This window comes from Erigeron canadensis, chromosome 9 (genome assembly GCF_010389155.1).
Source record: "Erigeron canadensis isolate Cc75 chromosome 9, C_canadensis_v1, whole genome shotgun sequence".
NCBI lineage: Eukaryota > Viridiplantae > Streptophyta > Magnoliopsida > Asterales > Asteraceae > Erigeron > Erigeron canadensis.
This window is the reverse complement of record NC_057769.1, coordinates 37,286,945-37,309,445: the sequence shown is the minus strand read 5'-3', so window position 1 is coordinate 37,309,445 and position 22,501 is coordinate 37,286,945. Positions and strand designations below refer to the sequence as shown.

General features: G+C 33.1%; 3 protein-coding genes across 4 annotated transcripts; all 3 read right to left on the bottom strand.

Annotated features, from left to right (window-relative positions):
- Window positions 1-498: 498 nt before the first annotated feature.
- On the bottom strand, window positions 499-3,037 carry LOC122582668. Of its 2 annotated transcripts, XM_043755095.1 has the most exons (3): window positions 2,588-3,037; window positions 1,155-1,196; window positions 499-946 (listed from the first exon to the last, which is right to left on the bottom strand). In XM_043755095.1, exons 1-3 carry the CDS (start codon window positions 2,864-2,866, stop codon window positions 797-799), a joined length of 471 nt encoding a protein of 156 aa, XP_043611030.1. In that variant the 5' UTR covers window positions 2,867-3,037; the 3' UTR covers window positions 499-796. The 2 variants fall into 2 exon arrangements, with proteins under 2 accessions (XP_043611030.1, XP_043611031.1); XM_043755096.1 differs by lacking the exon at window positions 1,155-1,196.
- Window positions 3,038-4,805: 1,768 nt separating this feature from the next.
- Window positions 4,806-8,118, bottom strand: LOC122582357 (Golgi SNAP receptor complex member 1-1). The gene is made up of 5 exons (XM_043754735.1): window positions 7,996-8,118; window positions 7,077-7,307; window positions 5,797-5,964; window positions 5,415-5,528; window positions 4,806-5,094 (listed from the first exon to the last, which is right to left on the bottom strand). Exons 1-5 carry the CDS (start codon window positions 8,032-8,034, stop codon window positions 4,981-4,983), a joined length of 666 nt encoding a protein of 221 aa, XP_043610670.1. The 5' UTR covers window positions 8,035-8,118; the 3' UTR covers window positions 4,806-4,980.
- A 4,550-nt stretch (window positions 8,119-12,668) lies between these two features.
- Window positions 12,669-22,177, bottom strand: LOC122582588 (CHD3-type chromatin-remodeling factor PICKLE). Its single transcript, XM_043755004.1, has 31 exons — window positions 22,085-22,177; window positions 21,869-21,933; window positions 20,679-20,825; window positions 20,409-20,546; window positions 20,169-20,323; window positions 19,907-20,068; window positions 19,559-19,800; window positions 19,379-19,474; window positions 19,167-19,303; window positions 18,865-19,074; window positions 18,678-18,785; window positions 18,521-18,571; window positions 18,338-18,437; window positions 18,105-18,247; window positions 17,921-18,018; window positions 17,673-17,811; window positions 17,371-17,607; window positions 16,759-16,881; window positions 16,551-16,660; window positions 16,360-16,444; window positions 16,087-16,284; window positions 15,854-15,998; window positions 15,658-15,763; window positions 15,455-15,529; window positions 14,893-14,954; window positions 14,716-14,792; window positions 14,474-14,601; window positions 14,082-14,397; window positions 13,753-13,885; window positions 13,589-13,662; window positions 12,669-13,243 (listed from the first exon to the last, which is right to left on the bottom strand). The coding sequence occupies exons 3-31, from the start codon at window positions 20,820-20,822 to the stop codon at window positions 12,920-12,922; spliced, it is 4,116 nt and encodes a 1,371-aa protein (XP_043610939.1). The 5' UTR covers window positions 20,823-20,825; window positions 21,869-21,933; window positions 22,085-22,177; the 3' UTR covers window positions 12,669-12,919.
- Window positions 22,178-22,501: the final 324 nt, after the last annotated feature.

Below are 22,501 nucleotides of genomic sequence, written 5' to 3'. Positions count from 1 at the left end.
TAAATATAATAGAGTCTACTCTTCAAATTGCGCCTCTAAACTTACTATCTCGGACCTTGCTACTAGTAGCGCCAACTATCGAATTCTACGTCCATAGACAACCATCGTCAAAGAGCCTTGAAAACTCACAGACCACCAAAAATTGCCATAAACTATGAATCTCTTATTAAAATTCCATCATATGTGATTGAACGTAAATTGAATTAACATACGATTAATTGTAACATGTACTTTCTTCTCAACGTAATCTTGTGAACCAAATGTATTGCAAGAATCTAAACTTACAAAGCACCCAAAAGCCAAAACATAATGAGTGGATTCTACTCCGTATCACCAATCATATATTCATACAATCATACCTAGTTTTTTGGCTTTTAAGCCTTTCGTTATTGTGTTGTATATGTTTGAGCTTTTGCTATGTCAAAAGCAATCGCACTAAAACTTATGTTACAACAGTGTAAGTCTTTACTTTTAGCATATGAGGATGCTCCCAAATTATAATCACAAGTCACTGTTAGAATATGAGTACATAAACATACATAATCACGAGTATGCTCCCAAATTATAGTCACAACACATATAATACAACTTAAAAAGGTTGAAAAGTCAGGCAATAGGAATATTATGTTCCTGAACATATCCAAACTAAAGAAAGACTAGCATTGTCTACCTAATTCTAGCTAACCAAAAAGCTTTCGGATGCACGTTAACATTTCATGCCCTCCGGGAACACCACCTTGAGAAACATCATTAGTTTTTCTTCTTAATTTTTTTTTTAACGTATATATAGCAGGCTTCATAGCGCAACCAATTCTTCGGAGGCTGGGCTCTCATTTAAATCTGGCAACACAAACCGCCTCTTCCCTGTTTCAACTTTTGATTCACCTTTGCAGGATGTTTGAATAAATATGTTGTTTTCCATCACGGGGTTTTGATGCAAATCAAGCTGCAAAATAAGAGATCCTTATAAAAACTTTAGCGATAGTACAACAATGTATTGTGAAATCAACATATCAGCCAAATAAATCAAACAAAAGGTTTCGATAAAGATTACATTATTAAGTTTACAATTCATTTCAAGGTATAATTTTCACCAAAATTTAAGAAAGATACGAAACAAAGGGAAAAGACAAGCCTATTAATGAGAAACAAACCTTTCTTTTTCTTGTGTCGATAAAAGTGGTTGAACCACCAACCTGCAAAAGTTTATTCCAAATATTACAACTTTAGTCAAATAAGGTAATCAGCTACAATTTCCCTTTATTTACCGTTTAATAACATTTGTTTAGTCTATATCCAAATAAATATTTACATTTACACCAAAAACACTTTCTCCTTTCTACATTTTTAAAAGGTAGACCGACACAAATTTCTTAATAGAATTAACTAAACATTATTTTCTCAAAATTTTTGAAAACACCAGTCTATACTCATTAATACAGCAAAAGTCATTTTTTTTTTTCTTTTTTGAATTTTTAAGCCTTTGGATTATCTAATATATCTTTACTCTAATAACTATTACTATTCATTAATCCATTGAATGTTCCAAAATACCTTATCCCCTAACCAAGCTTTATCACACACACAAACAACAAAAAACAATAACATCATCTACAGTCATCACGATTATATACTCACCCACACAACCACTCTCTTCACTCAACCGACGACTAATCAATTAATTGCCGCTTTTAAAAAATGTTGTCGCAATATGCGGGTAGCCTTCTAGATAGGATAATATTAAAGATGAAATTGGACCAATAAAGGATCCATATATATATCCGAAGGATCCATTATTTATATGTTCTTAAAAGTCATGTCTCAAGCTTCCTTTTTTTATTTATTTCTAAACTAGGTTTTTATTATAAAAAAATCACAAAAGAAAAAACCTACAAGATATCCAAAGCCAAAGTGAAGACTCGTTCTACTTCATTGTAATCCCAAACCAACATCAGGGCCCTTCTCAAATAATAAATTCCCACTTTCCAAATTCCAGAACAACTAGGCAGAACCTAAATAACAAAGATACCCTTTACTAAAATACCATTATTTATATCACTACAAAATATTTATTTATAATGAATTTTCTAACTTGTGTAAATGAAAAATATAATAATATTTATTTATTTATTTATACTTGAAACAAAAATATTTTTAAAAAATGAAAATATGATAATATTCTTTTTGATAAATAAAAAAATATTATAAAATTCTTTTTAAAATATTTGTCACAAGAATCTTGGCACTAAATTTTTGTGCTTGAGAAGCTTTACCGCAAGCTGGATCTTTGTAAAAGAAAAAAAGTAAGTTACTAGCTGATTCAAACAATATTTAACCTTTTCTTTTTTCATCATTGAAACCTTTGAGAAATTCCAAATAATAATTACTTACCATTTTACTTTCCAAGTATAAATAAATTTACCTAAGTATAGTACAAAAAAATGAAAAAATATATATGCTTTGGACAGAAAATTAACTAATGCTTTATATTGTGTACCTCTATACTTTTCAAACAGTAATAAAAAAAAAAAAAAACAACCGGAAAACTGACTTAAGCTATATATGGCAAAAAGAAAAAGAAACACACCTTAACAGATCTATCACTGGGGGAATTCCGGCAAGACTCGCCGTCACCATCACTTCCACCACTCCACGAAGAAAAGGGTGTGGTGGGACTCCTTTGCTGCTGATGCTGCTGTGCTTTGGAGCGAGACTTCCGGTCACCCCAAGTATGACCAAACGGCGTCGTCGTAGTGTTGATGAGTATAGTTTGTGAGGAAGAAGATTGTTTGAGACGTAAGAGAAGATGAGCTACTAATGCGTCGGTTGAGAAAGCTGCAGCTACCCATCCTTCCTGCTCCTTCATTTTATTTATTTAATTACTACTATATACGTGTTTTTTAATACATATGATATATCTTCTATATTTAATTTAATAAGACTATATATATATATATAGGGGCCATATATATATGTAGATGGAAGTGGCGATGTGGGAAAAGGAGAAAAAATGGATTCTCTGTGAAGCAAAGACAAGTGTATGTTTGTGTTTGTGAATTGAATGAACGTGAAACAATCAACATCTTAGTGTGGTTCTTGTGGGGTCGGTCTATGTTTGGGATGTTACGTAAAATTTTGTTCATTAATCACATAGAGAGGGATTCTCTCATATTAGTCTAACATAACTAAGTTATGTTTGGAAAATGAAGGGTCAAGATTTAAAAATAATGATTGAATTTTAGTCCATGATTTTCAATTAAAGGTCAAGATATTCTCAACTTGACTCAACTTATAAAAATAACTTGAGAAAATTCTTTTCCAATCAAAAAATGCTATTCTATCTCTATTCCTCTATATAAATTATCTCATCTTACATTTTTGAAAAGTATTATACTTTAGTTAATTACGAAGGTAATGAATTATCTTTAATGAACACCTCTTTTGAAAAAAATTATATTATAATTGACCTCATCCATGCTTAATGAACTAATTTACACCTTACACTTTTATGAATTTATCGCCGATACTATTAAATCGTCGTCGCCATTATTATCACTAAATTGCGCGGATAGTATAACTAGTTTTATTTTAAAGAGGTGAAATGGTGTTATTGTCTAGGTATTGTCTGTCTTATAATTTTTATATTCATTAATTGTATCTAATAAATAGCAATAAAATGCTTTATAAAAATGCTACAATCCTTTCTTAGGACACTTTACATCACCATATCTATGTTCTAGCCTACGAATAACAAACTTATTAGCTATATAAATAGGAAAATGATAAATCTCCTTAAAATTATAAAAAAAGTGACATGCGTTATCTACTAATTCTCTTTGCTAATTTTGCCCCTTGATTTTTTCACATGTCATTAACTCATAATTAGAAAGATCTTTAGGCTATTTAGTTGGGAGGATTAATTATTTCCCAAATTAAATATAGGGAAATGATTAATCTTGTTAACTAAATAGCTAAATAATCCTCCTAATCATGAGATGATATGTGAAAAAATCAAAAGGCAATATTAAAAGAGAGAATTAATGTTTTGTCTGGTTTTTGTTCCATACGTGATACGTCCATCTAACCATTTCCATCATTGCGTACGTGGCAATCAGTCTTCCGATTAATTTGTTCCTTTATTTTTGTTCCTTAGTGTTTTTTAGCAATCAGCCCATCACACTTGCACAATCTGAAACAAGTTGTTAAAAGTTAACATTGTATGAATTATTAACTAAACGAAATATGTCAATATGATATTTAAATGTATATATTAACTGACACTATGTATTTTTAATCAACAAAACTTTTGAATATGAGTACATCTCTTGTTCCTTGTATATATAGTTGAATATTAGTTTTCATCCTTCCTTTATGTGTTGAGCTTCGTCATAAAAAATTCACGCTTTTTATTTTAGCCAATAATGGGTCCTTTAAACAAAACTGAAGTAACAAGACCAATTATAGAGTATTTAACTTGATAGCACGTTGGTACTATATCGTTAAGTAGGATTACGGATTGTGTTAGTGATGATCCAGTGGATGCATCTGCAAGATCAAGACACATGTGATCCATCATTTTGCGCTCTGCATTCTTTGACACATCACATGCTATTCTTGCGCTGTTTCTACCCCAAGCCCGGCTGGATAACCCGACCCACTGGTAACCGGGTTTTTTCCCCCCTATTTCATTCAGGATTTACATACGTTCTAAACCGATCAAAAACCATAGCTTTTTTCCAAGTTATGAGACCATAGATATTTTATTAAATGTCAGTTGCAGTTGAACCATAAGAACAACTTAGGGATGTTTGGAGACTGATCATACAATTGCAAAAGTGTCAATTCAAATACATTTATCTCACACCGAGTCCCCAAAAAAATAATGGCACATACAATATACCTATATAACTACTTTGGTAGTTGATTTATACAAACAATGTAACTCCAACCGCCCCCTGCAATATTCCCAACAATACCTTGCTACTTCGTCAACCAGTATATCAAGATTAGAAACGTGCAAACGGAAGCGACTAATGAAAGAATGATTGTGTCCATTGACTTTTTCTTCTTTATTGCCGAGAGGATGTTATTCACCTGTATGACCAATGAATAAGTAAGTCTTCATTACAACATTAACTACAGTATTCCTTCACTTTTTATGGATAATGGCGATGCGTACAAAATAATTTTTATCCATACACAAGACACCTTATATGAATAGACTATTTACCATCATGCTAAATTGTGTACACAAAATAAAAAGTATGGGAGATACAGTCAAATTCGTAAAGTGTCTCATGTATGGGTAAAACTTGTGTACATATCACCTCCCTGTATTTATGTGACATTATACAAAATTACAAACCTAGCTGGAGATAAGGTTAAGAACACTACTTTAAAAAAGTTTTACTTACAGTTGGGAGACGACTGCTAACATTGGTAAGCTTTGAATTGATGCCACCAAATGTTGAACGTTGAAACATAAGAGTACCTAAGGTTTCTTGTGCTTGGGATATTACACCATCCATCTGCAATCCACATTAATAATTAGCAAACAATAAACTCCACGGATCTTATTCACTAACAATTTTCCTTCATTTTCTAATAATATTAGCCCCCTAACTTTATTTGTTATTACGTAAAGTAAACAGGACCCACAATATTAGCCCCCTAACTTATTTGTTATAACGTTAAGTAAATAAGACCCACAATCTCGTCATCGTTTTTTCTTACACGCTTGTAAAAGAGCCTGAAAAAAATAAGAATATACAAGATTAACCTGATGTAGTTACACACCTGGCCCGTACTTCTCATGAGAGTAGCTCGTTCCTTTAGTAGAGACTCCTCTTGAGATGCACCACCGTCTTCAATATCTAATCTTGTTCTGTCAAATTCCCTGAAATCCTCGAGGAGTGACGCATGCTCTCTCTTTGCTCTAAGGCTAGACCGAAGCCTATTGAACTCCTGCAACGATATAAAATATAAGAACGAATATTGACATGCAGTGGGTCCTTGGTTTTAAAAGGCGATAGGTGCACAAAAGAGATAGGGTCCATTTCAGAAGTGCAAAAGCGGCAAGCTTTTCGTCCGCGAGGTGCACACTTATGAAAAAAAAATTATAAAATATTAATATAGTATTTATAACACATAAAATACTAAAACACCATTAGTATGAGCCTCCTTTAAGTCCAGCTTTAATCAAAGTTGATGTTTGAAAAGAAACCCCCAAACGATTGTTGGTTTCTTTGAGGAAGAAGAAAGAACAGATCAATCTTGTTGAGAAAGAAAAGGTTAGGAAAAAAAATTTACTCATTTATGAAAAAAATCCTCTTGTGTACAAAAAGCTCACGCTTTTTAGCGCCTGGGCTCACAAAAAAGCTCAAAAAGCGAATGCTTTTTGTACACCATGCGCCTTAGGTACCAAAAAGCTCTAAGGCTTGCGCCTAGGCGCGCTTTTAAAAACCAAAATGGGTCAGATATATATTTTGAAGCCTTGAACCCGTGCCAACATGTAAAAATTAATATCAATTTGAAGGAGTACATACACGATGAAAGTTGTAATCGTGAAAAATGATGTATAATGCTGACAAATTATAATGAATACAATAAACCAAAAAGATAAACCTAACAATCAAAAAAGCTATACGAAAGCTGTTCTTGAATCTCATCATTTTAGGGTGAAAGAAATAGAGTATTTTCATCGACAATTCAAGATCACATTTACGGTGATCGGGGTGAGCAAAACCCTAAAATCCTAGTCATTAGTTCATTGGAGTAGCTTCCTAAAAAGAGCCTAATTGTAGATCATAGTTCATAGATAATAGTTTAAAAACACCCAATTTACTTCAAGACATTGCAGTCCCTGCTTACAAATAGTTAAGTATTAAGCCTACGGAACGGACATCAAGTGATCCAACATTCCAACTAGCAAATGAAATCATTTTTAAGCCTCAACTGGCCACTTTACTTGTAGCTGATATAGACATTCAACAAGATTTAAACATTTCTGCTCTTAATATGACTTAATCAAGTCTTACGAATGAATATACCAATGAGGTAGCTGAGAAGAAAGTTACCTGACTAAGATCATGATGAATTTCTTGATGACGAGTCAATGTATGAGAAAATATTTCTGATCCTCCCGATGACACCCATGCTTGCATTTGTGAAATTACATGACGTAATTGTTTTAGTAATTGTTCTATTCCTGATCCAAGATCATTCTCATTACCATCATTAACTTTTGTTGAAACTAATTTACGATACAAATGCATTTGATCATCCAACTGCGCCTCAAGATTCCTTGCCTACACACAAAACATATAAAAAATTGGACTCAAACCATCAAGAAACATACCTGTGTCAAAATGAAGTATTTTGCATAATCTAAGGAGGTGTTTGAATATACATTCACACTAACTATTGCAATCCTCATAATGACTAATTTCTGGTGTTTCGGTAAAACCTATTATGATTCTGATCCAAAACATCCTATAATCCATACCAATCATTTCAGAGCAACAAGTACATACTAACATACACCCCTTAAACGTCAAAAGGTTAAAACTTTCATAAGAGTGCAATAGTCATTATCGAATTCAAAACGTTGTGGTCATATTATCTAATTCAGAATCTTGAATTGAATCACTTGTTTGCTTATATTATCAACATTACAATATTACTTGTAATCGATTCTGATATATTCACACAAAATCAATGCATCCAATATATCATTTCAAACATATTCAAAGTCCAATAAACATATTCACAATCTATAGATCCAATCATCATTGTTTTCATACACCCTAATTACATTAATTCAAAAGCCCACACAATTTTAGTAATACAAATCTCAAAGTCAGCATTTTTTCAACTAAAGATTGCATAAATCAATGATCCAACTAATACCCACTTGGAAAAAACTGAAATTTAAAAAAAAATAAAAATACAAAATTTACATGAAACTATAGTAAAGGAATATAAAAATATTAAAACCTGCTTTCGCAAGGAATCCCAAGAAGTTGGTGGATCCATGGGGGCAGAGAAAAAGAGAGGTGGGTTTCAGTTGAAAATTACTATGTGTTTTTAGTTAGGAAAACATTTGGAATTGTGATGGACCGACAGATGATTATAGACGAAACCATTAAAAACAAAAGGGTAATGTATTGCTACAACAATAGCCCAAAGTACAAATTTAAATTTTATTGTATTGTTGTAGTAATATCATTTCGACAAAAATTTTATAATATACATAAAAAAAAATATGAACTTTTTTATACTTTAATAATTAATTTTGATAATACTAATGAAATGTGGTAATTAATATAATCTTGATAAAACCTGGTTACTTTTAACCAGTTGGTGTTCAAAATAACTTTTACAGTATTATATGAAGAGAAAATAATTTCAAACCTTTATATTTTTATGTGTTCAATTATTACTTATTATTAAAAACTTAATAGATAAGTATTTGTCATAAAAGATTTTACTTTATTTATCTAACATAAAGGTTTAAAGTAAACAAAAATTTAATGAATATAAGTAATTTTTCTTTATAATAATTACTTTATTTTATTTTTCTCATCCGAAAACTATATTCCTTCCATCTCAATCTCAATTCAAGTGTTCGAATTTCCAATTTAGCTTTTGAGTGTCCATTTTTAATTTTGATCAATCAAAACAATATTATAGATATTTATGGAAAATATAATAATTGCATATTCCTAAATTGTATTTTTTTTTTTAAATATGCAATTAATTTGCGTGACATGTGGACTACCAGTCTAACACAACAAGTCTTCTTAACAACCTTCACTCTATTAGGTGTTCGGTTACTAGGAAGATATTAAAACCAAGTCCATCGTTTCAATGCTAAAATATTATCAACATTTACATTATACGAGGGCTGAAGACCCGTGCGTTGCACGGCATGTGCGAATTTTAACTGATTCCATGGGAAATTTATTTTCTCAATCGTTTCAAAAACAAAAAAATTATAGACTATGGATCCATATTTTGTCGTATGACAACACAACTCTCTTTAAAAAAAGGTTACGGCGGTAGTTTAAGAGGAAGAGAAGGTAACTGTTTCATATTGGATATTCTTAGATGATACTGAACGTCCATAATGCATTTTAAAAATCAAACTGCGTAATTGTTAAGGTAAACAGCCGAGAAGAAAACTCAAGTGTTCTAATGTTAGTCCGAATGAAAGTTTAAGAAAGTAAAGAATGTTTAGAAAATAACGTGATAAGTTTCAAGTGGAATGTATATTTACCTGTTTGGGGTAATAATTAAAAGTAGGAAACAGAAGAGGTATGAGATTAAATGATTCATTATAAAAGGTATATGTAGTTTGTACTCGTAATTGTTAAGAAAGGTGGTAAGACATTCATTAATGAAAATTTGATGAGGAAAGTGTTGCATCCAAATAACACTGTTATAATATACTGAAACACAATCCTTAAACTCAATAAAGCAAAGTCAATTAACTCAAGTAAACAAAGATGTCAACGGCAAGGCCAAATAAACCACTGTTTTCTGGTGGTCGGCATATAGCCAAAACACGTAAACCACAAACACCTTATCAGACAGATAAGGAGTCCCATGACATTATGCAAAAACAAAGAAATATAAATCAATAAAGAAGTTCATAAAAAGTTTTATGCAGAATCCTCAATGTATTGTGTCTCTTACATAGTCCAGATCATCATCAACCACGTCATAATGCTTGAACAACCTATTACCTATGGTCATTGTATGTATTCAGTGCTACCATGTTTACAAATTGGGTGCAAGCAATAATGTGCCCATGATCATGGTGCCTTCTTCTTGTTGGTGTGTTGGCAGGAACGACACTACGACTCAAAGTATCATCAGGCAAACTCTTCGATCATGATTCTACACGACTGTATTCATAAACCAACATGAACACATGTTAGGATATACGTACAAATCCAACAATAGTATACACGTATGGATATACTTACACAACTCAGACCAAATAGGCAAGCACAGACACATGTTATTAGGCAAATTCATAGTACAAACCATGAATCATACAAACACACATAGAAAAAGAGTACTCACAAATTCCGCAACTTGTGATACCCTGCGTGAAGCTTGTCAAGGAAGAATTGTTGCCAAAGCACATCACTAACGCGAGTTTATTCTTGGGCAACATCATTAAGCAGCTCCATTGTTCTTTGCAAGAATCTTCATCGAGTGACTGTGAATGGACTTTCTTCTATGCTTATTATTCGAAAGGTGTGGGTGACATACTGACATCAATGAAATCCTCAATTGCTTATTTTCAAATTTCAGGATCAATTATTGGAAATCCTGCACAATAAAGTAAAGATGATGATCAAGAAAACAAAAAAAACATACTAAAATAAAATAATCTTTAAAAACTATTGGTAGCAATTTCGCTTCCAAATGATTAAAATTCTCCTACTATAAGTCCAAGATATAACTGAATTCGTCAAAATCAACAACCATTTCGTAAAGTTAGGCGATGAATGGAGGCAGAGAACTGAAAGTACTTTGAGCGTCAATTACCATGATCAAATATATATATATATAGCTATATACATATCGAGAACAATTCAGATAAAAGCTTATATATCTAAATCAGAATTCAAGCATCTCACTTTTGATATAAAAGCCAAAACAATTGATTATACAAATCGTTCGAAATAATATATCACAATGATATTAGTTATTCTTAAAAATCTTGATCTTAAACTGGTTGAAAACTAACTTAAAATAACTCGAAACATTATCATCACCAAAAACACATAATATAAACTTGTACTACACCCCATAATGACATCTCAGAAAGGGATATAAATATGGTGGAAAATAAACTTACCCATTGCAGATTTCATCAAATACCTTGTGTGCTCTTCATCAAACAACTAAAAAAAATACAATAGTATCAATATGTTATAGAACAAATAATAATATAAGAATTCGGAATAAACAAATGAAACACGTATACTTAATCTTGAGAAAACATATCCAAGAATACCGATGGAAAACCAAAAGGGTTCACCAAAGATGTAATATTTGATGAGGATTAGATATAGGGAGATAGAAAACATACCTTTTTTGAAAGAAAAAATAAGTGCTTGAGAATGATGATTTATATGTTTTATTGTTGTCCCGATTGGAATCTCAAACGATTGTATAACACCAAAAAAGGTGATTATTAAATTTACTAGAAGTAGAGATATGAGGAACAAATAACATGATGGAATGCAAAAATTTACTGAAGTAGAGATAAGACATCATTAAGAAGAGAGATAAATATTGATTATTAATGGATTAAAGATGTACACAAAGGAGCATGGAAATATGTTCACCTGCCATTACAAATTCTCTAAATGATACTTTAATCACTCATTGATTAAAACTGATAGAAGCTCAAAAGATATCAAATGCATAGGTAGTAAACCACGTAAAAGAGATCCAATAACCTATATCAAACCATTTACATAATCAACTTTAACATTTATCATGATTATTAAACATTAATAAGAATAGTTAATAAGAGAGATGATTTTGATTTGGGGTTGATTCAAAAACTTAATTTTTATATTATATATAATAATAATATAATGATAATGATTTATGTTAGAAAATATCTACAAAAGTATAATCATCCATTTCAATAGTATTATTGCGTTTGATCAAATAAAAAAATTAAAGTAAATAATCATGGTCCTTCAATAAGTAAACAATAGTAAAAAAATTAAAAAGAATCAAATCCGTAATCAAATAAATATTTTTCAAATGTCACTGCATATATTCTCAAGAGCAACTAATGGGTCCAAGTAAAATAGTAACCGTAATTAAATTTAAGGATGAGCAAGAAATGTCAAGTCCAGATCCCGTCCCGATACCAAAAACCGGTACCGAATTTCAAATGGGATCGGGACGGGTGCTCATTTTTCGAAGTTCACGTGATTGTGACCGGGAAACTCACTTACTACCGGGCGATCCCGATACCATCACAATACCGGTTCAAAAGGGACCGGAACAAATACTGGAATTTGACGATTTTCAGGACAAGATGAATAGTTTATAGTCGACTCAATATCAGCGAAATCCCCTCATTTAAGCCTGTTTTCACTATTTGATACCGGTTCTTCCGTTGTTGATTCCTCTCCCGATCGTTTCGCATCAGCAGAAGGAGCTTGTTTTGCAAGCGAACCGCCCTAGCAGAAATTAAAGTCCCTTCAAACGCGTTTTTAAAGTACCATTAGGATTTGTACAAGGGTGGAGGTCCCATGCCCCTCCCTAACCGCACCCATAGGCCCCTTCTTACCCTTTTAATCTATTCTGGAAACAAGTCCAAAACTTTTCAATTCTTTCGAAAACTTATTCTTTTATTAACTACTTAAATTTGGTCATTTCCAATTCATTTGTTACATACTATAACAACACAAATATAGTTATATGTATCCAACATTTTTCTTCAAGTGATGCACCAAACAACAAACATAAGAGTGTCCGACAACTTGAGCATGCCGCCGGACCCTGAACACCTGTGGTATCAACCCCAAAAACCACATGACAGCTAGCCACCGTGGTCCATACCAGGTACTCTAATGCAATGTCAAATTTTCCTAAACCACCCATCCACCAGAAAGAGCCACATGTGATGTCATAATAAATTTCAATATAACATTAATAGTGCGTTAACACCTTGCATAATGTACTAGTTCCTGTGGTCAAAGACCAAGTCAACTATCAAATTAACAACATCAATGTCTCCTTAGTCAATAAATTACACACCCTCCTAATTCTCAAAAATCTTTGATTAGTAGTAAACGGTTGTCATGGCACAATGAGATCTAACCCCACTTTGTATAAAACTTCACAACTCAGAATAATTGACAATTTACATGTTTTACTACTCCAAAACAATGACACCGTCCCCTTGCCTTTTCTCATTTGACTTATCGTGACCATCTGCATCGGGTAATCTATCTTCCATTGCCACATCAGTATTTGCAGTCCCATTGGCTGGACCGGTTTTACGCTGAGGTGGACTTGAACTAGCCACGTTGCCATTGCTTTTCTCATTTTCAGTTTTTATAGGTGTTAGGATTTTGCAGACTTCTTGGTGAATCGTTTCTAGTGGTTGAAGATTCTTTTTCAGGTTAAAAGTTGCAGATTGGTTGGCCATATACGACTCTACAGAATCAAGTGCATTTTCTTCAACTACCTTGCACATCTGCAAATGTAAAGGAAATTTTACGAGTCAGAACATGTCGGGTTTGCGGGGTTTTTTTTGTCTTTCTAAAATGATTATAAAACACATATATATAGGCATATATAAAAAAACAATCCAATCTTAGCGTGATTTGGCATATTATTGGGTAACTCATTATAAATATGATTTAGCATACGTTTTTTATAACAGCATTCTATTCTACCCCTACTCCTATCGAAAAACCCCTATTAATCCACCCCACAACTGTGGGAAGTGGGACTCGAACGCAGGTGTATCCTTCCAAGGTCAAAGACCTTACCAATGGGCCACCAACCCTATTGGCATATGATTCGACATATTAGGTACCTCATTATAAAGGCGGACCATGGCCAGACGATCGGTTTTATCATCAAAGGCAGCTGCCGATATTTCTTCTGGGGCTGTCCAAATACATAGATACATCTTTCAATAAAGAAGAAATAACACTATAAGAAAAACCACAATCATTTTCACTATACTTGGACACTTACATATAAGTTCAATTTTAGGCAATTGACTAATCAACTGTGAAGATGTTTCATTGTGGTTTGCGGTTGGTCTGTCTACAACCTTTTGTTCAGTCTCCATATCGTCGGTTCGATTCTCATTGGGTTTTTCATCACCCTGTTATAATGTTTGACAAACACACAAAGAATTTTATCCAATTAGATGTATTTTCCTTTGAAATGTGTTTACAGAGAAACATTTTAGTAATAGATAAACAATAATCTGAGTAAATGTATGATCAGATCAATAGGTAGAATTTAGAAACTTACAAAGTAAAATTAAAATTAAAAAAGAAAAAAAGAAACAAACTTACAAAGTACTCTTTTTGATATTCGGCATTTAGTCCTTTTTCAAGAAGTAGGACTCGCTTCTTGACAAACTCTACAACTCTTCTCTGCATCTCTCTGAAGTGATATAGAGCATTATTTGCAGCAGCAGAATCTTGTGGCTGAGAAACTCCAGGAGTAGCTGTCTGACCATCAAGACTGCCACCAGGGGCACTAAACTGAGGTTGAGAAGCTCCAGAAACTGTCAGGTTTACACTGGGGAGATTCAACTCCTGACAGATAACTTCTTGAATCCTCAAGTCCTTATCATCAACAATAGCTTGCCATCTTCCATAACCATGCCTTTAACAAAAAGGGAGTGATTAGCAAACAAATGAGAAGATAGCTATATTGTTGAAAAGATTGTAAAGACGCTTACTTCAATACAGCACGGAGTAGGGTCCGATCATGCTCCTCCTTCCAGAATTTTAAACCTCTTAATCCAGGATACCGATATATGATGTCATCCGTAAAAAGGGGTGCAGTTGCATTCTCTGGACCCTTCACCTGTGGCAGTAGAAATCAAGGTCCAGCCAACGATTATGAAAATAAAAGAATATGACACCAAAAAAACACATTTAATTATTCTACATAGTCTGTTACTCTAGGGCTGGACCTTACTTTATCTCTAACAAGAAGTAAGACTGCAATCCTGACAAGAACATCCTCTATTCTTAGCCCTTCTTTTGGAACACCATCTGCATTGAAATGATCATAACAAAAAAAAAAAGAATTAACTTACACATTAATAGGATATTGATAGGGTGACAAAAAATCAAATCTATAACTACACGTCACCTGAAAATGTCGCTGCATCAGTGATATCTTCAGAAATGTGTGACAAGAAGAGAGTTCCATAACTGTATGATATGCCAATAACAAACAAAGAAATAACATTTTCAAAAATGCAATCTACCTGATGAAAATCTACGCAACATTATAACGCTTCTAAAAGAAAAAAAAAAAAACATGGATTTTCATCAACTTCAGTATTCAATCATTCTCCATTGTTTACCTTTTCCTACCATTTAACATGATATTTTCCCAAATATCAGCATCCCAAAACATATACCAATGCCTATCTTTATACTTATAATCAAAGATACGAAATCAGATATAAGAAGTTGAAGACAAACTAAACAACTACGAAGATAGCTTTACCCAAAGTAGTTTTCAGATTTTAAATTAAGAAAAATGTTTTAGCTATTTAGTGATAATATTTTACCATAAAGTGGTGTGCCTAACCTTTTACTACACCTAGAACATCCCGTTATAAACTTAAACCCACCAGTTTAACACTCAATGTCAAATATGAGATTTTTTTTCTTTTCGGGGCTGGTGGTAGTGAAATATTTCTTACGCTTTAATTTCCTCATAGCTCTTCTGCTTCAAGCGTGGAGTAAATTCGGCCCAATCAAAGTCTCCAACCCCAAATCTGCAATATAGTTTAGGCAATTAATACTACCACAAAAGGAGACACTTGATACTACCCCAAAAAGGTGGATGGCTCACAAAAAAAGAAGTAACTAAAATATCTTTAATCATAACAAGTCATGGCTAGACCTCATCAAGATTTGAACAAATTGGGCCCGTTGACTTTGATTGAAACCAAGTACTCTGAAGGCTCTCCCTTCACCTTCCATCAAGGGAAGTAGCTCGGCATTGTCAACTATAATAGAAGAAGATATAAAGAGTCCATCACCAAAAGGTGTCACTCAATAGGGAGCTATGCAAATTATTTTCAATATAAAAAGAGTACCACGTGTTTTCTTTCTGTTAGGCTTTCTAACAGGTGTTGTTCCGGCGGAATTCTCCCCATCAGATAACTCTGCCTCATAATTATCATCAGCATCAGAGCTTACATCTTCCAATCCAGCAAGATCATCGTCTTCAACAGACACCATCTGAGCATTACCAAAAGAGAAGAAAAAACAGGTTCAGCAAATTCAAAAGATGACATAAATGCTGATATTATCATACAGATAGACCAACCTGCTTACGGCTTCTTTTTCCTTTTCCCATGGAATTAAATTCTTCAACTTTGTGCTCTTCATATCTGTCTTTTAGCAACTCTTCCCAATAATTTGACCTTTCTGGATTAGTTGCACCACTTTTGTTCTCCGATAAGGGCTCTTCCACTTCCTCTTCCATTCTTGAATCTGCCTCGTCAATGTACTCAAAATTCGCCACCTACACAAGAAAAATAATCTTTAATCTAGCCATTTACTTGCTGGTAATGTCAATTCATGGTATAACAAAGAAAACCTTAAATGCTTTCAAAAAGCCATCTTCTTGAGCTTCATCCATTGCAGCATTTTCTTCTTCTTCAGTATAATCACGGTTAAGCAATCTAATGAACCATTATAAACGTTAAACCAAAAAATGAAGAAACATGAGAGTATTCTTGACCAATAATAAAACATATATGAACTTTCCAGGGTCATAATAAATTTTACCTATCTATTGCAGCATCATCGTAATGAATTTGTCTCGATTTCATAGCCTCGTCATTTTCATCAGCAAATAATTCCTTTGAGCCATATCTTATGATGTCATCAAGCTCTTCCTACATTAGTAAGATAATCCCAGAATGCATAGTAAGATCTTATTAATGTAATATGCTTTTTAACCCTTGGTTTCGTGCTGTATTGTTGTAAGATATACCTGGTTAATATTCTGATTTTTTAGCTTGCCAACCACCAAATGCTCTAAGACCATCTTCTTCTTGGTCATCTCCATCATCCTTTCTTCAATTGTCCCTCTCGTTATAAGTCTAAATATCATTACCTATAATTTGCAGATAACAAAATTCATACACAGATACATTATAAATGGTAGTTATGACCCATTCACTTATGAAATTGGTCGATTATTGTCTTTTGTATCAAAGGTCCAATTCAAAAAATATAGCTAAAATAAGAACGGGTTGAAAAGGGTAAAAAAAAAAAAAAAAAAGGGTAGAAAGCTTGAAATCATATGAACTCTATTTTTCATGCATACAATGGCTCAATCATTTTATTCAATGAGTCGGGCATTATTGTAATAATTTGCTTTCATAAGCAGAGCTAATGCATTAATTATTAATAACAAATTCAAAGGAAGGATAGTAGGAGTTTGTGGGTCAACCCAACCGATTCCATTTCAGCACATACCAAAAGTGATATGTTTTAACCAAACCCATTGAACATTTTAACCAACCCGCCCATCTTTCCACCTTTAACGTACAGTCATGCCAAGCATTCAACAAGATCAAATCCACTTGTAACAATTTCTAACCTTATTTTTCTGTCCAAGACGATGAGCTCTAGCCATAGCTTGTAGATCGGCATGCGGATTCCAATCACTGTCATAAATAATCACTGTATCTGCAGTGGCAAGATTTATGCCAAGACCACCGGCTCTGGTAGATAACAGAAAGCAAAATCTTGATGAATTGGCAGCATTGAACCTATCAATTCGAACTTGTCGTTCCCCACCACTAACTTTTCCATCAATACGCTCATAAAGCCATTTCTGAAGAAAGAGTACTATGTTAGATTAAGGTCAAAAAATATCACTTGCTGGTTTACCATTCCTACCTTGTAATTGCAATAATCTTCAAGCAAATCCAGCATGTGCTGAAATTGTGTATATATTAAGACCCTATGTCCTTGCTCTTTTAGCCTCACCATCATTTTGTCCAATAACTGCAATTTTCCAGAGGTCTCCAATAGTTGTCTAAAATATGAAACACGACAATTAATTGGTCTAGCTTATAAAGTGTTCTTAATCACAGTAAACAAAAATAAATAAAAAATAAATAAATTGTATGATAATAGTATAATACTTGTAGAACTCATTGGTGTCTTCCGGTTCAACTCCCTCCAGCATGAATGGGTGGCAACAAAGTTTGCGTAGTTCCATAACCACATTAATTAGAGAAATCTGAATATTGAGCAACAAATAACAAATGTTTACTTTAAGCTCAGGACAGTTTGAGAATACAAACACTCTGAGCACGGTAAATTTACCTGACCCCCTCCTCGGCGAGTTAATAACTGATAATTACGAGTCAAAATTGCCTTGTAGTACTCTTTCTGCTTGCTACTTAACTCCACACGTAAAATGAGCTCCTTTTTAGGTGGTAGCTTTTTCATGACATCTTTCTTCACTCCTGTCATTTTTATCACCAAATCATCGCAAACATTATTACAAAGTTTAATGAAAATATGAAACAAAGAAAGCAAAAGTTTCAAATTTTTACTTCTTAGAAGATGAGGGGCCAACATCTTATGCAGCCTGGAAACCTGCTCTTCTTGATTAATATCCTTAAACTCTTCCTGAAACTCCTCCAAACTTGCAAACTGCACATGTTTGTATTAGAATAAAAACCATACTTATACAATAAGACAAACAGTTGGTGCTAAAAAGTAGAAGTAAAACTCACCTTCCCGGCATCAAGAAAGTGCATAAGCATGAAAAGCTCGTCCAAATTATTCTGGAAGGCATTCATTAATCATATTAAAACTAAAACCAAGATAGCATAATTAGCAGAATTTAGTTAAAAGCCTTAATAGTCATGTACATCACTACTTAGAACAAACCTGAAGAGGGGTTCCAGTCAGTAACGTACGATGTCTTGTGTTGAACTGCTTTAGCGCAGAAAACAACTTAGAATCCTTATTCTTAAGACGGTGGCCTTCATCCACTATCTACACGATTGGAAAGAATTATGTAAACAAACAAGCAGATAATCTAAAAAGTGTATTATGAAGTACAAAAGGAGATTACCATGGTCTCCCAGTTTATTGCCTTCAATGACCCATTATCTATGTTAATCATCTCATAAGATGTCAATAGCACATCAAATTTTATCCTGTCTTGCTTACTTTCACCTGACCCGCTTGACTTCTTCTTCTTATCCTTCTTCTGAGACTTGGGAAAATAAAACTCAAATTCTTTAATTACCTGACGAGCAGCAGCTGTTCCAACATACATAACCTGCAGCAATCATCTAATAATTCTGAACTGCACAAAGTGATAAATATTTACTCAAACAAATAACTAGAGCTTCAAAAGATCTTGTCACTTACAACATTCATATGAGGTGCCCATGTGGCAAATTCACGCTCCCAGTTCCTCAATGTAGAAAGTGGAGCTACTACTAAATGCGGGCCGACATTTTCTTCATATAGAGAGGCTAGAAAAGCAATGCTTTGTATCGTTTTTCCTGAAATTTAACAAGATGATTATTTACTGTAAGTACCAAACATGTCAAAAAATTTGAAACCAAAGGAAAACATACCAAGACCCATCTCGTCAGCAAGTATCACATGTGTTTGTTTAGACCATGAAAAACGCAAGAAGTTTAATCCCTCAAGCTGATACGGGTGTAGCTCACCTACAATTATACCACAACACTCGACCAACTTAATATACTATTTGATACTGTAAATATATCGCATAATTAAAATAAATAGTGTACCTCCAGGAAGAAATTCGGGACTTTTTTCGAACTGCTGAAATTCTTTCGATTTCTTTTTGGGGTCAGACAAATCATGAATGTTGCTTTTTTGCTTCCTTTGTTTGCGATATTTAGACTGAAGTCTATTAAAATTTTCAATTTGTTGTTGGAATGATGAGATATCTGACTCTGATTCCCAATAACATTCGTCGTAGTTAAGTCCTACCCATTTAACATAATATTCTTTTTCTTCATCGTCTTGCCTAATTTTAGCAATAAAAATCATACATCTCAGTCTATATCGTCAATTAACAAGATTCTTGAACACTTCTACCTAATAGCTTATATAAAGAGTTTCAAAAGGTTCACCTGCAAGCAAGAACCCTATCAACCATTGTATACTCTGGTCTGATGGCGACAAAATCATCTTCTGCATTGTTGCCCACAGGCATATGCTTCCGGAAATTGTTAACTTTTGTCCTTAGACGAGGCAGTTCCTTGTAAGCTTTTATAAACTCTTTTTCAGGCACCCTAAAATGCAGATGATTATAATATATAATTCCAACATCTTAAATAAAACAAATCTTACAATAAATATAATGTTCAACATAAGAGCTATGAATAGATATACCATGTGCAGTGGAGATAAGATAGTCCTTTCCATTTAACAAGATATTGTTTCACAAATATCTGCTTTGAGCCCAGCTTGGAGGCATCACTATCATCAGCAACAGTAGGACGCATTTCACAGTCCAAAATCTTATCTATGTCATTCAGAGGATTAACCTGTGAGTGCAATACATATATCAAACAAAATTTAGTATTTTGTGTAAAGAGCAAACAGTTCAAATAATGTTATTCAATAACATACACATTTTGGACACCTCCAGGTGGCAGGAAGAGGTGCTTTAAGAGGAGGTAGCAAACACTTAGGATGGTACTCGTAAGTGCACGTTTCACATACAAGCAGGTTCCCTGATTCACCACACGCATTACACGAATCTTCTTTCTGCAAATGACAAAAAAGAAACATAATACAGCTATTATCTTAGCATATTAAAGTGTAGTGAATATGTGAGTTCAAGATCTACAATACTATTAAAGTTTATAAAAGTGAAAAGTTCGCTAAATCAAAACGTACCGAATCATCTCTGACAATCTTCTCAAATTGCTCTGATTTCTTAGATTTACCAAGCAGGAGGTCTGAATCATCGTCAGATTCATCCAAACTATAGCGCGGCCTCGAGTCTGATCTAACACGAAGTCTCTCAACTAAACTACTCATCCTCTGCAACATAACCAATAGATTTACTACGTGTCATTCACGTGCACAAAAGATGCGAAGGCAAATACGATAAAGGATTGACTAATTTTAAAAAATTAATTATAAAGGCACATTTATTGGCTATCATAAAGGTAGTATTTAGTGTTGCCAGTGTAATAACAAACTTTCTTGATCCAATTCCTAAAAGATATTTACATATCATCAAACTAAACCATTGTAGTTGAGATCAAGCGCAAATTAAACAATCTCGGTAGAATAAAACTAAGAGTACGGCATAACTTTGTGCATCCCTAAAAGGACAATTGAAAGATAGGAAACGGGATAGAGAAAATTATAAAAGCCATCACAGGTCCACAACTACCATCAAACAGCAAAAAAGATAACATACACATATACGCTAATGTAACTCAGTGAGATCAATTTTTGCCTGATCGGGAACCTTTAAAATAACCCTAGTAAACAACAGTTATAATGTTGTTGAAACCTTTAAGGCAAGCATGTAAGAGAAAGACCAATTATATTTTTCTATGCAAATTAACTCTACAAAAAACGATACCTGTGAACGTCAACTTCACCTAAACGAATTGGAATGCCAACAGTTACAACATACTATTAAATTTCATGGATAGTATCAACAACTACTAAGAAAATATTAAACAAATTTAAAGCATCAATCATAATACTATCTAAAAGCAACTCAATACCTACCATGATAAGTTAAACCTCAAATTTCTCTCAAAGGGTTTACTTTATAACTAGCAAATTTCAATACGCAAAGAACCCAAACAAAGTAAGAAGATCACACAACCCGGAAGAAATGTTGCATCAAAGATTACGAAGAGGACATTTCAAAATCAGAAAATTTAAAAAGATTCAAGGTTTCTGACAAAAAGACAAAGTCCCACTTCAAAGATTCAATATATACATACAAATGTAATCAATATATAAAAATGTATCTAGCTCAACATAAAAATTACATAATCTTAAAAAGCAAGTAACTTTGAATCAAATAGTAAATTCTAGAAAATGGGTTTTGCTTAAATTACCTGAAAACAATACCGATCTTGTAAATTTAGGGTTTCAGAGCACAAAATGCGCGAAAATTATACAACTGCAAGAAATTTGGAAGTTAGGGTTTACATCAAATCTATAACTATAATAAAACATACAAGCGTATGTATGTATGGAACTATATATATTATTATTTTGTGCTGTAAATTAATAAAGAGGGAAAGTAAAGGATAGATATAGATAATTTTGACCTGTAATGACCAAGATTCTGTGTTTGGAATATGATGAATTTGGGGGAAACCCTGTGCGAATGAATACACTTCTGGTATTTTATTTATTTTATTTTTATAAGTTTTACTGTATTTGTTTATGATTTTCTTTAACTAACGTACTACTACTACTAGGGTTGTTTTTATACAAAAATGAAAATGGATGTGGACATGTGGTAACTAATGGTTGGGTCGTTCAACCTGGAAATTAAACCGAACCAAATCTAAAAAAAAACAAACTAAATTTTAAAATCAGTGTTGCGTTTTGGTTGAACCCACCTCAAGCAAATTTATATTTTTATTTATTGTTTAGAATGGTGTTTAGTTATTGGTTTGAATCATAATGGTAACATCTAAATGGGTAGTATGGTAGTGGTTGAAATTCGAAAGCGCCCCTGA